This window comes from Populus euphratica, unplaced genomic scaffold (assembly GCF_000495115.2).
Source record: "Populus euphratica unplaced genomic scaffold, PopEup_1.0 scaffold26.1, whole genome shotgun sequence".
NCBI lineage: Eukaryota > Viridiplantae > Streptophyta > Magnoliopsida > Malpighiales > Salicaceae > Populus > Populus euphratica.
In genome coordinates this window covers 998605-1012811 of record NW_011499896.1, presented here as the reverse complement: position 1 = coordinate 1012811, position 14207 = coordinate 998605, and the positions used below count along the sequence as shown (strand labels likewise).

At 32.4% G+C, this 14207-nt stretch overlaps 2 protein-coding genes across 2 annotated transcripts; one reads left to right on the top strand and one right to left on the bottom strand.

Annotated features, from left to right (window-relative positions):
- Positions 1-3: 3 nt before the first annotated feature.
- Positions 4-3855, bottom strand: LOC105132096 (ATP-dependent zinc metalloprotease FTSH 2, chloroplastic). Its single transcript, XM_011035388.1, has 5 exons — positions 3772-3855; positions 2311-3495; positions 1916-2229; positions 882-1122; positions 4-549 (listed from the first exon to the last, which is right to left on the bottom strand). Exons 2-5 carry the CDS (start codon positions 3493-3495, stop codon positions 208-210), a joined length of 2082 nt encoding a protein of 693 aa, XP_011033690.1. The 5' UTR covers positions 3772-3855; the 3' UTR covers positions 4-207.
- Positions 3856-8878: 5023 nt separating this feature from the next.
- On the top strand, positions 8879-11127 carry LOC105132095 (E3 ubiquitin-protein ligase TTC3). Its single transcript, XM_011035387.1, has 3 exons — positions 8879-9184; positions 9400-9482; positions 10312-11127. Exons 1-3 carry the CDS (start codon positions 9029-9031, stop codon positions 10877-10879), a joined length of 807 nt encoding a protein of 268 aa, XP_011033689.1. The 5' UTR covers positions 8879-9028; the 3' UTR covers positions 10880-11127.
- Positions 11128-14207: the final 3080 nt, after the last annotated feature.

The window sequence follows — 14207 nt, the reverse complement described above, 5'->3', positions numbered from 1 at the left end:
CTATCAAAATAAACAATAATTCACTACTTGAATCCACTATAAATTATGAGAAATGCACAATGTATAGCGCTTGAGTGTTTACCCCTCAGGGCTTAATTTTTTTTAATACCTAATACAAAATCAATTATACAAATTATACATTTAACCAGCCTTTGGATGTATGGTCAAAGTTGCAGTGAACATATGGAGTGTAATTGTATGAAATAATTACACTGACACTGGGGAGGGCACTGCGGGGGGGACCCGATTTTCGGTGGGAATCTCAACAAACTCAGAGAGGATTGCTCGGAACTCATCACCGGTCATGGTTTCCTTCTCGAGGAGGACTTCCACAATCTTATCAATGGCTTCACGGTTGCTCCTTATGTGGCTCAAAGCAATTTCATATGCACCGTCTGATATCCTCTTCACAGCAGCATCAATGTCTTCTGCGAGCTTTTCTGACATCGAATTCCTTGCCATCATTCTCATGAAGACATCAGCGCTTTGAGCTGATGCATCCATTAGTGACCATGGTCCAATTTCTGACATTCCAAACGTGGTTACCATCTGTAACCACAGATCAAAAAACACTCCTCATTTCAATTAAATTCCTCTTGATGAAATATGCAGGAGGGCATCCAAACACATACAAAAAGCAAGACAGATATGCCACACAAATCACTAAAAGAAGAAAGGAAAAGACATGGTAAATGTGACTTCAAATTAGGATGAAATTCAAGACACCAGATACTGGTTTTAACTCGAGCTGATCCAGATTATGTTTACTTATCAACTAACTAAAAGAGAATCCTTCTATCTTTGGGAAATTGGAATATTAAATGCACAGATACCATTTCATACTCCAAAAAGACATTACATAAATTGAAATGTTTGGCTACCTGCTTAGCCAGACCCGTGATCTGCTGCAAATCACCGGCTGCCCCAGTGGTCACCTCAGGCTCACCAAATATCACTTCTTCGGCAGCTCTGCCACCTAATCCACCAACTATTCTTGCAAAAAGTTGTTGCTTAGAGATCAATGTGGGGTCATCTGCAGGAATAAACCAGGTGAGGCCCCGTGCCTGGCCACGTGGAATTAGGGTGACTTTCTGAACCGCATCATGCCCTGGAGTCAAAGTTCTGAATAAAACAATAAAGAGTGTCATGGAAGTTTATTTTGCAAAGAAGTAGATATCTCAACTAATGCAAACGATGATGATTTTGGATGTGGAGAAGAAGGGGTGATCAAATGAGGGAAGTGGTGCAGGAGTAATAACAAGTAAATAGGATCAGCTTCTAGTTAGTTTTCAGATTTTCAGATGTTTTACAGGGAATTTTGGGAAACAGGTTAGATGTAGAAGAGAAGTTATGTAGAAGAGAAGTTGTGGCTTTATACTGGAGGAAACTTTTCTTGATGACGCAGTTCATCCATGTCAAATGATAAAGATTAGAATGTAGCATAGTAGAGACCAAGCATCGTAAGTTACTAAGAACATGACCGTCATTTTTTCACTTTCAGTGTAGATGCCAGTCAAAAGTTTGAAAACAAGTCAGGTTCTCTTTTCTTTGTTTGAACATGATTCTTGAGCTACCCTTGGAAATTACGGTTTTATGGTCTCTGTCCTTTCATATTCTGGATGAAATTACTTTTGAGTTTCAAATTTCTACTGCTATTGAGATTTTCAGAGATTTCAACAGTCATTTATATTGCTGCTTTCAGTTCTCTACGATCAAGTTTTTCTAACAGATTGATTTGCCAGCTACATTACTGCTTCTCAACTTTAGTTTAGCATCAAATGGAGTTCCCGGCGTTACTGCTCAGTTCTAAATTCCAATTTGATTTACTCCATCGAATAATTTATAAAGATAAAAACTAAATCTAACTCGGGAATTTATAAAGAGACAGATATTTAAAGGCTACTATCTCCCTTACCCGCAAACGGCATGCCCGACTTCATGATATGCAACGAGACTTTTACTCTTTCCATCTGTCATAACAGTTCCTTCCATTCCAGCGACAATCCTATCAATTGAATCATCAATCTCTTTAGATGAAATTGCTGTCTTTCCACGCCGACCAGCTAGAATTGCTGCCTCATTCAAGAGATTTGCAAGATCAGCCCCGCTGAAACCAGGTGTTCTCATGGATATCACATCAAGAGACACATCAGCATCAAATTTCTTATTGCCGGCATGCACTTTTAGTATCTCTGTTCTTCCTCGAATATCTGGGACATCAACAGTCACCTGCAAATTGGCATTTTTTATAATGAGGAATGCCCCAAAGAACAAAATGTAACCAATAAGAACAAGGTAGCATATCCTTACCTGTCTGTCAAACCGTCCCGGCCTCAACAAGGCAGAGTCGAGAATGTCCGCCCTGTTAGTTGCCGCAATAACAATGATGCCAGTATTACCCTCGAAACCATCCATTTCTGTCAGAAGCTGGTTTAGTGTCTGCTCTCTTTCATCGTTTCCTCCACCAATTCCTGTTCCTCTTTGCCTTCCCACAGCATCAATTTCATCCACAAATACAATGCAAGGAGCATTCTCTTTGGCCTTCTTGAAGAGATCCCGGACTCGAGAGGCACCAACACCAACAAACATCTCAACAAACTCCGAACCTGAAATGGAGAAAAACGGAACACCCGCTTCACCAGCAATTGCCTTGGCCAGAAGAGTTTTCCCAGTACCTGGAGGCCCAACAAGAAGAACACCTTTTGGAATGCGAGCCCCTACTGCAGTGAATCTCTCAGGCTTCTTGAGAAACTCCACTACCTCCATGAAATCCTGCTTTGCTTCATCCACTCCAGCAACATCATCAAATGTCACACCAGTGTTTGGTTCCATTTGGAACTTTGCCTTAGATTGACCGAAAGCTAAGGGGAAACCAGGCCCACCAGGCCCACCCATTCCTCCTGATGAACGTCGAGAAAGAAGGAACAGGCCTCCAATTAAGATTAAAGGAAACGCCAGATTCCCAATCAAGTTGAATAGCAAGGAACCTGATTCTTCCTGAGCATTATGTGCTGCAAAGTCAATGTTCTTCTCTCTAAACTTCTGAAGAAGCTCTTGGCTGAGCCCTGGAAGCTGAACACGAACTCGCTGCACCCGGTTACCCAACTCAGGTGAAACAGCCTCTACGATAGCAATGGTTCCATTCTCGAACAAGTCTACCTTTTTCACCCTATCCTTATCCAAATACTCCAAAAACCTAGAATATGACATCCTGGAGGAAGAAACCCCTTGGTCATCAGCAAATGCTTTCCCGCCTCCTAGCAAAGCGGATCCACCAATCCCAACATTCCCAATCAACAGCTTCAGAAAACCCCTTCTTCCTTCATGCCGTCTCTTGTCCAAAACTGCCTTTACAGTTAAAATTCTCGAAGTCTTACATAACGGAACACTGGTAGAAACAAAAAGATGACTGCCACAGAACTCCTTCGTCAAATTGCGTTTGGCATCACTGGTCGATAAACCATTTCCTACAAGGCGTGCCGACGACGCTGCCATCTGGTAGCAGACGAAAGCAAATAACAATCCCAGAAATACAAAACGTACAAAGGTCAGTATTCTAACACCCAACAACATACAAAAGATGTCTCGATATTCAAATTGCTGACAATTTCCAAAACAGTGAACATAACAGCATAGCAAGCAGTAATATCAGTTCTTTACAGCAAAAGGTAAAACAAAAATCAAATCAATTCAATTGAATATAAAATAACAAATTCCTAAACAATTATTTATTCCTAAAGAGAACTAGAAAAGGTGAAGAAGTAAGCATACCTTGAAGGAAGGACGGAAGGACGGACGGACGGAAGGAAACGAGAGATTGGAGATCGCAGTCCGTAGCCGCTGCTAAATACTAATTAGTATCAAGTAGTGTGTTGTCAGAGTCAGAGCTCCGTTACGTGCTGGGGTGGACTGCTATATTCAATTTGCAAATAATGTATGATTTCAAAGGGTTTAGTGATATAAATAGTAGTATTTTATAGTCTTGGGTTCAGAATGGATAGTTGGGTTTTTCATACTTATCTTAATATTTTAATCTCTCTATTTAAGATTAATGCGTGAAAAAATTAAAAGAAAAATAAAATTACTGATTAAAAGAAAATAAACAAAAAAAACGAAAAAAATGTAGAAAAAAGAGGAAAATTAGGGGTTGAAAAGATTAGAAGTTTCAAACTACCAAAATCATCGTATAATTATAATTTCTAGAAAGTTACATATAAATAATAAATAATAAAGTAATCAATTATTGATTTTTCATGTCTATACACATGTGTGATCTAATAGGTAGGTTTGGTATCCTTACCAATTTTTATCGGATTGGAGAAACTCGACCCTATCAAGTGTAGCTTTAGATACTAATAATACTTCTAAAAATCTAGGTCAATTTATTACAACGTATCTTTAGTGAGCAAAATACAATTTAAATCAAGTCATTTTACCCAACAAATTAAGAATCACTGACCTCACCATCTTTGATTAAAAAAAATACTTGTTCACCTAAAATAGCATAAATATATTCATGTGGTACCTATGACAAAGAGAATTAGGGTAGGGGTTTCAAGAGAAGTATTAGGAATGTGGCTAGGTAGGGTCTTAAAATGATCATTTGGAATGAGTTTGTGGCCTTGTGTATTCAATAAGATCTTCATTGTTAAAAGTGGAACTAATGCTAAAATCAGGTGATAGATCATAATATAAGTATTTGAGCCAACCCGTTGTCACACTTTGAATAGCACAACACTATGTAACTGTAATTTTTTATTGGCTTAAGAAAAATATTGTTAAGATCTAATCTATATCATGATACAATCTTTAATATTAAATTCATTATAATGTTAATATAAATTAGCTTAAAGTTTGTATTACACATTGCTTACTTAAATCTTCTTAGTAACTTCGAGATACAAATTCTAAACTTTATGCATATGACTTAGTTGACTCAGATACCCTAGTATGGGAAGACATGGAAAGAATGTCTAAAGGCTTTTTAGGTTTGTAACCATGGATAACTTTAAATGGACTTATGCCTATCTAGAATCAATAACCACATATATAGAATCATGTTTTTTTAAAGTACACGGAAGTCCAAATACAAAATCCATACTTATAGCCAATGACAATTAGGTATAGGAAAAGGAGTATAAAGACCAATGTTTTATTTTTTATATTTATCAATTGACATATTGGCTACATCACTTTTTAAACTAGACTAATAAATTAACGCTCCATCTTTTTTATGGTATTATTTATTCTAAAATCCCACATGAATCTCCTAAATTAGAAAGTTATGCACTAATATTTACAATATATAAAACTTGTTATTCCAAAATAAATATCCTTCATAAAGGTAATAGCTATCTACGATAGGGTGACTCATATCTCTTAAGGTTATATATACCTCTTTAGACTCATAACAAAATTTATATTTTTCTCTAACTTTTTCAAATTTAGTAGCTTGAACACTCATCATGGATAATAATATTTCTTAGTTACCCAAAACACTTGCTGCTTTATTCTTAACACCATATTTATGTTTCAATAAAAATGAATAGACTTACAAATAATTAACCCAACAACCATATTTATCGTTAAGTTTATTTTTGGGATTGAGATAATAAAGGGTCTTATAGTAAAAAAAAAAAAAGGTTTATTTTTGGGATTGAGATAATAAAGGGCCTTATAGTAAAAAAAAAAAAAGAAAAATAATATTTCTTAGTTACCCAAAACACTTGCTGCTTTATTCTTAACACCATATTTATGTTTCAATAAAAATAAATAGACTTACAAATAATTAACCCAACAACCATATTTATCGTTAAGTTTATTTTTGGGATTGAGATAATAAAGGGTCTTATAGTAAAAAAAAAAAAAGAATAATGTAAACCCTTACGTAAATGTAAGACCTAAGATAATAAGACTTCAACAAGTAAGGAAAAAAACTATATGATCTTGCCTACACCACTAATTGGAAGTAATATAAGGTCTAAATTAAAGAGGATAAAAAAAAAAGAGAGTAAATGGGCTTAGTTCAGAGGTTCGGATTAAAAATGAGCAAATCTGTCATACTCAATATTTGGCTACTTTTAGGTTTATATTTCGAGCATTAAAGGGAGTTTCATTTTGGTTCTAGTTGGGTTAAAAAACAGTTTTATCATTTTAATGATATATGGTGGCTCATTAATTCACTAAGATGAGAGAGAACAATATGTTTGAAGTTGGACTTAGAATCAGATTCAAACTGTAATTCTAGTACTGTCTAGTTTTCTGCTATTATATATAACTTTCAATCCAATCATTGGATCAAGATGAAATTTTATTATTAGCCTCCTAGCATATGTCTTTAACTTGGGTTCAAATTTTAGATTAATTAAAGTTTATAAAAGCCTTACAAAAACACTAATAATTAGATAAATACTTGAAAAAATGAACTATAAACTCATTAAGGATATTATTATTATTTTAGAAAAAATTATTTTTTTACCTATATAAACAATAATGCAGCTGAAATGAAAGGGGAAGACCAACTATTATCATCATCATCATCTTCTTCTTTTGTTAATATATATCATCATCATCATCATCATCTTCTTCTTGTGTTAATATATTTTTTTATGGAAATTGATGTTCTTATGATGAAAATAAGAGATTAAAACCCCAAATACCTAACACTAATCCTAATAAATTATCTTGAGATACAAGGGAGAAAGAGTGGCAGGATAGAGAGTGAAGAATTAGAAACAAATAAATATTAAAGATGAAAAGTTCGGTTTGAAGGAATAGAATTGATGTCAACACAACTTAAAAAGGTTACTAAAACGCTCGGTTTACTTCAATTTTATTTTAGTAAGTATTAACATTGATTTTTTAAATATTGTAAATTAGGGTTTTTGAAGGATTTTTAGAGGAATTGAGAATTTTTATTGAAATATAATAAAGTAAAAATGGCTTAAATTATAAATGATTGAAGAAAAAAATAGATGTTCATGCTTATAGGGTTTCAGCTAAATTACATATATTTAATTTATATGAAAGTGTTGAAAATGATTTAATATGAATGCATTCTTGTATTTGAAATTAGTTAAGATGAATATGCTATCATGTAGATGAAATAATTATGTAAAATGTCTATTGTGATTTTGTAAAATTAAATGATAATAATATAAATGTTAATGAATTCAAAAGATTATGTAAAGAAAAAGTTAATGTTTTAGGGCTGGTAAACCCATCCATACAAGAAAAAAAGTGAAAACTTGAGTAATTATATAATTGTTGTCTAATGGCATGTGATTAGCAAGTGTTAAGTGATGATGATGAATTGAGATGATGAAATCTTGTGTTGGTTGCAATAGAATTTTTGATATGTTGTGATCTTGATATGAATATAGGTAATGATAAGCTTTATATTTAAAACTATGAAAAATAGTATTTGATAATATTTTAATGCATTAAAATACCTAGTTTACATGTTAAATTTATTTTTTTATGCTGTTAGGACTTTGACATATTGAATATTTAACTTATAACTTAATTTAGAACTTCAAAATGATAAAATTTAAAACAAGTTTCTTCATAAAAGTTATATATATATATATATATATATTAACTTTTAATCGAAATTAATCTTAATTAAATCTGAGTTATATAACTCTATATATAAACTAGAAATGAAGGAAAAGTTCTAAACTAAACTAAACTAAGCATTAGAGTATAAACTTGTTATTTAGTTGTATTTAAAAAACAAAAAAATATAAATACTCCTCTGCTCCACTTTTAAAAACCTTAATTTGAAAGAGGTAATTAGATTATTTTACTGAATTTTTAAAAAACTAAAAAAACACCTCTACCCTTCACCAATCCTTTTAAAACTAACAGGCTATAACCATCTAGGTGGTGGCCAAGTGGTAAAGACTTGGGACTAAGGGGTTTGCTCCCTCTGTGGTCTCAGGTTCGAGTCCTTGGTTGCTCATATGATGGCCACTGAAGGCTTACATGGTCGTTAACTTCAGTGCCCGTAGGATTAGTCATGGTGCACGCAAACTGACCCGGACACCATCTAAAAAAAAAAAACTAACAGGCTATACAAAAGATCACCGCACCTTCAAAACCAAAGCATTTGATATTCTTCTAGAAGAGTAAAGATATCATCACATTGTAAGGGAAAATAATAAAATATATCTACGCTCACAGTAACTTTGCCCTCTTCCGTGCTAGTTGTTTTGTTACCAGCCTCTTTTTTTTTATATATATATTTTAATCGAGAATGGACCAATCTCAGAAGAAAGCGACGAGCGGGCCCTACCGGTTTAGGTTTCCACGCCACTTGCTTATCGAACAAGAAGAAACCAAATCTGACATTAGAGAATTAGGTTCCTTTCTTTCCCGTTCGTCTTCCCTTTCCTTCGTTTTGATACCCCCACCGCGCCAGCATCTCTAAAGCTTGAACAGAATAAAACTTTGGAGATTTCAGTAAATTAATTATGACATCATAACAGTTTTATTCACCAGACTTTCAAATATATTCGTAAATTAATTTGTTGTTTACTTATTTATGGACTGTGTTTAAAATAAACTAACCTTTTCTGTTGTAGAAAAGATAATAAAATAATTAATTCTCATAGTTCAAGAAACAAGTGAATTGTAAGAGTTTCTTACATAAATTAAATATTTTTATGAAAAAAAGTAAATCATTTTGTTTTATTATTAAGAAGTTAAATATATCGTATTCTTCTTCTTTTTATATTTTTTAGAATATTTTTTATTTAAAAATATATTAAAATGATTTAAAAATATAAAATAAATATTAATTTAAAAAATTAATTTTTTTTTTAAATATAAAAGTAAAACAGAGCATCAACCCCGCTCGAGTCGGATTGAGAAGGAACCAGATTCATCACATATATTCACGGGGAAAATGGCATTTGAAAAGAGAAGGAATAAAAGCTACAAGACCCATTAGAAAAACCACCGATATTTTGTTTTAAGAACAGAATTTCTGATCATCGTCGTCTCTGCTGGGTGCTTGGAAGTCACCATGAACAGAAGCACCAACAATACCACGCAAACCACATGGCATTGGTACAGTGAACAAGACTATGATAATACCTATGCTCCTAACAACAGTAGCGGGAATTATCGAAGGATGCCCACGTTTTCCCATTTCCGCCGCTCCGCCTCCCAAGCCCGTCCGGTGAGTAGTATTTATCAAGCTAGATTTAAACAGACACGAACATGCAGCAAAGAGCTTGCACATATATACAAACACACAGTATACGTTTTTATATGAGTGTGTTGGATTTGAAAGAGCATGGTTTAAATGTGGCAACAAAATTGACAAGAAGCATGATTGATAGGATATGCAGTAGACGACGGCGATTAACAGCGATATGTGTGTTTTGTGAGCAGGGCCAGAATAGAGGAGGTTCACAAGATACATGGCAGCCGGCGGTGGAGGAAAGAGCCATAACAGTCCCTCTCGGTCTAGCCGGGTACCTTCTAATTTTTGCGATGATGCATGTTTTGTATGGTTCTGAAACACATGAATTCGCGATTTACCATGATATTTAAAAAACCATTCATTAATTCATATCATTCTTTTTAAATAAAATAGATTAGAGTATTTGTTTTTTTTGGGTGCTATTTAAATTAATTCCTCTTAATGATTATATATTAAATTATATCATCAAGGTAAAGAAATGAATAATAAAAAAAAAGAAGAATTTTGATCGAAGAAACAAGATTTCTCTCAAGAATTTAAATAATTTATATTCTTAGAAGTATTTAGTTTTATTTTTATTTTCATAAAACAAAATAAAAAAACTTGTTTAATTTTCACGACGCCGGTGAAAAACTATTTATGTTATTGTAGTGTTTTCATGTTGAATAATCAATACTTAACTTGTGCAAATTACTTAACTCTTAGACTTGACATTTTAAATTAAGATGGTATTATAAATTTAACAGAAAAGGACAGATTTCCGATCATCTCTATCCCGATTAAACCCCCAACCTGTCGATTGCTCCAATGGAGTTCCCCATCTATATTTATTGAGGCTTTGCCTATGATCTGCAAGGATCTTCGATTCTAGTTCAAAAGGCAGAAACGAGGAACCCTAAAGTACTATGGAACTAAGAATCATACACAAAATGAGCTGAAACTTATGTTTGGTCATTCATTGAGTAACTTCCAGTATCAGAAGATCTAAAGCTTCGATGTGATTGTTAAATTTTTGTTCAGTATAGCTAAATGCCAAGCCTTTTGTTAGATTGTGTGCGCGTGGATTTCTCAGAAGTTATTTAACATTTAGTGCACGGCAGATTTTCTATGCAGCCAGCTTCACCCATTCAAGTTCTTTTCCTAAATACTAGACTGGCAAGAGAGCTACCAGGGCCCTCACGCCAACGAAATTGGCAAGCCTCTTCATCTACACAAGCGGATCGCTCCAGATCAATCCAAGATGAGCAAAACAAAGCATTGGCACAGCTGAAGAGAGAAACCTATAACCCTATCCCAAAAAGGATGACTACTAGATTGAGTCTGTACTACAGAGACCGTGCCATTGATGCTGCTAAAGACAGGGCACGGGAGACAGAAGATGATGGCAAAAGATGTGCGATCTGCCTAGAAGATTTTGAGCCTAAAGAGTCGGTAATGGTAACCCCTTGCAACCACATGTTTCATGAGGAATGTATTGTGCCATGGGTGAAGAGTAATGGGAAATGCCCTGTTTGTCGGTTTGTGCTCTGCGACCGAGCAGGAGGAAGTGCAGCGCCAGCGCAGAACATCGAAAGTTTCGCAGGCGATGACTTATTTGAAGGAGAGCTGATTTCAGTCATGAGGGCCATGGAAGAAGCTTTCATACGGGGCAACACATCACGTTGGTGATCAGTGGTGATGGGAGATCAGCTTGCCCTTTCCGCTTCTTTCCTCTCCCTCTTCGTTTTTCTTTTCATGAATCTAAGTTTCCTAAGAGCCAAAATAAGTAAGGAAATTACTGAGATCTGAGATATATGAGCACATTAGTTATGAATCGTTGAATGTTCTCTCTAAGCCTTCCAATTATGTTCGATAAGCTCTCATATTTACACGAGTCTTGTAAATAAAACAAACCAAAACCTCTGTCTCTGTTTTGTCTTTTGTTTTATGTGTGCGAATATGTTTCATTCATGACAAGGAACAAAACGTTGTAACCTGTCGAGTTCAGGGGTGTTTTGAATTATAGTAACTATTGTTTTTAATGACTTGTTTTTTATTTAAAAATATATTAAAATAATTTTTTTTATTTTTTTTTAATATAAATACATTAAAATAATATAAAACATTAAAAAATATTAATTAAAAATAAAAAAATATTAAAAAAAAAACTTAAAAAGACTATTAAGTAAATATGCCTTGTATTAAATTAGTTGGTTACATGTAACATTAATTTTATTCATGTAAAATATATTTATTGCTAGTAAATGTTTTTTTTATCTTTAATATTCATTTATATTTCATTAATTAATCTAGGGTAAGATAAGTCTATTTGATAAAAATATTTTTTATAAAATGTTATAAAATTATTATAATTATGAGATAAATATTACATTAAGGTATTGTTCATAAATGTTCTTGGTCAATGTTATAGTACGATTCGATATTAATTAGAGTTGTTGAGATCAATTCATATTATATTCCTTTCTTTATGAAAGGAATATAATTATGAGATTAATTAGAGTTGCTCTTATAAATTCAAATATAAGGGATGTCTAAAACTAATATATAGGTGCTTATCAGATGATATATGTAACAAATTGATTTGTAAGAGAATTTCATATAGAAAGATCACTCCTGTTTATGAAAAGACTCACATAATAGTTGTGAAAGTGATCATTAGACTTAAAATTACTAAGTTATTTTATATAGGGTGTGTTATATTTTGGGTGTGACCATACATTGTCTTAATCAAGGGTGATAAAATGGTAGATATTGAGTATAACATAACTATATGAAGGGATTTGAGTAATTAAGAGAGGATTCATCACCCTAAATGAATTAGAAAAAATATTTTATATGTTCTTAAAAGGTATTAATTGCAAAATCCTTAATCAATGTAGAATAAGTTTTGAAATGAGTTTTAAAATCTTATTCAAATAATCAATATCTATAATGTTAAGAATAAACGTGATTTATAAAATTAGATATACTCCATGTTATGATGATGTTTAAATTAAAACATTTTTCATGAAGGAGTAATAATTACACTGAGAAACTAGTTACTAAAAGGTTAAATCAAACCACTTATAAATTTTACTTCCTTAATAATTGGGGCATCATGACAAATTAATAGATATTGTATTTGATTTTCAAATATAAATCAATTATTTTTAAATTGATAATAAATTAAATTATCTAATCATATTTTATTTAGAATTATGATCTATATTTGGGCTGACTTATTAGGAAATCTAATGGGTCATATATATAAAAACCATTAGTTAAAAATTAAAATAGGATGATTAATCAAGTGTGACTTGATTGTAAATAAATTTTAGAAATTGAGGACTAGAATGTAATTGATACAAGGGATTACAATTCTAGACTTACAAAACAATTAAGTGGGTGCTTGATTGAATAAATCTCTAAAATTACCCTAAAATACTATATATGATATTATTTAAGGAGAAAATTGATATTTCACAATTTATAGGGTTTTTAGATTTCTCTAAAAATAGAATTCTATGCCTTTTATTTCTAAAGTGAGTAGAGTAAAATATAAAATCATCTAAAACATAAAAGAAAAGAGTTAACACTTTAAGGTATAACAATCTCTCTCTTTTAAAAAGGTTTAAGAGATTTCTTATTGGTGGTTCATGTGGATTACCGTTAGAAATCGGACACTTTGACAAATTGTGGTTTGTGACAATTCAACTTTGAAACAATTATTCAAAGTTGTAAACAACTCTAAATCTTTCTAATAGAATCTTTAAAACTTTACAAAAAATTTAAATTTATTGTTTCCTCTATGTGTATGTATTTTGAAAACCCAACAAAAACACAATTAAAAGATATACAACCAAAGTGTAAAAAATAACAAAATCTACTGACCAACTAAATTTAGCATGACAAAGTTCATTTTTTATCCATTTATTTTCATTTTTTATCTTATTAAATACCTTTGGTTTTTTGAAATTTTATTTTAGTTCTATACTTTATTTTTTTTATTTCTTAGTTTTTTATACGAGGGAAGGGAGAGAAGTTATTAAATTACGGTGATAAAGAAAAAAAAATCAATTCACCACAATCCAATTATAAAAATAAACAATCTTGGTGTTAACGAGTCTTATTCAACAAGATGATTTTAATTGTGATGATTTTTTCTATAAAAATGTCTAAATATATATATATATATTGGTTCTGCTTAGTTTTTTTGGTTTGATTGATTTTAATTTTATAAGTGGTTTTATAGTGTTTTGGGCTAATAAATGATTTAGATAGGAATGTTTATGAATATAATTGAGTCAGATCTAAACTTATATATAATTATACCAACCTCACTTCTAATAAATCTTTTTATAAAATAATGTATATAAACTTCAAGTTTTCTAGTACTTAATTTTCAGACTATTTTCTATAAAATGAATCAAAGTTAAACTCTCGTGATTTTTTCGAAACCGATGAAGCCAATTATCATAGGATATTTAAAGGGAGTACTAATTTTACCTCGAACTAGCTAACTTGAGATGAACAGATTGAATAAATTCAAGCTAGGAGGGTAGGCCAGAAACTCGGTGTGCATTATCCATCTGAAACCATGGCAGTTCACTCAAACATAATATCCCCCTCTCCTTTTATCCAAAAACACCATCATCAGACGTATTTAGGGTTTTCTGTCGAAATTTGCTGGTTAATCTTCCCCTGTAATCTTCACGTTTCTGCTGAATGTCTCTCCTTACATGTTACAGGTGCCTGTTCTTTTGCCTAATACGTATAACTGTTGAAATTCGTTGAACACCAATATTATCCAAAACCTCTTCTCTTCCACTTTACCAGTAGCCCCAGACATCTGTTAGATATTGTCAGGTCTATATCAGTCTATCAGAACTTGAAAAGGAGAATTTATTTTATAATACTGCTTGACCAGTCTAATATTCCCTGAACCAATCATGTGCTAAGAGGCCATACTTAATTATGCTCAATCATGAGCACTAGATTCATTTTTCTCAGGTTGTCC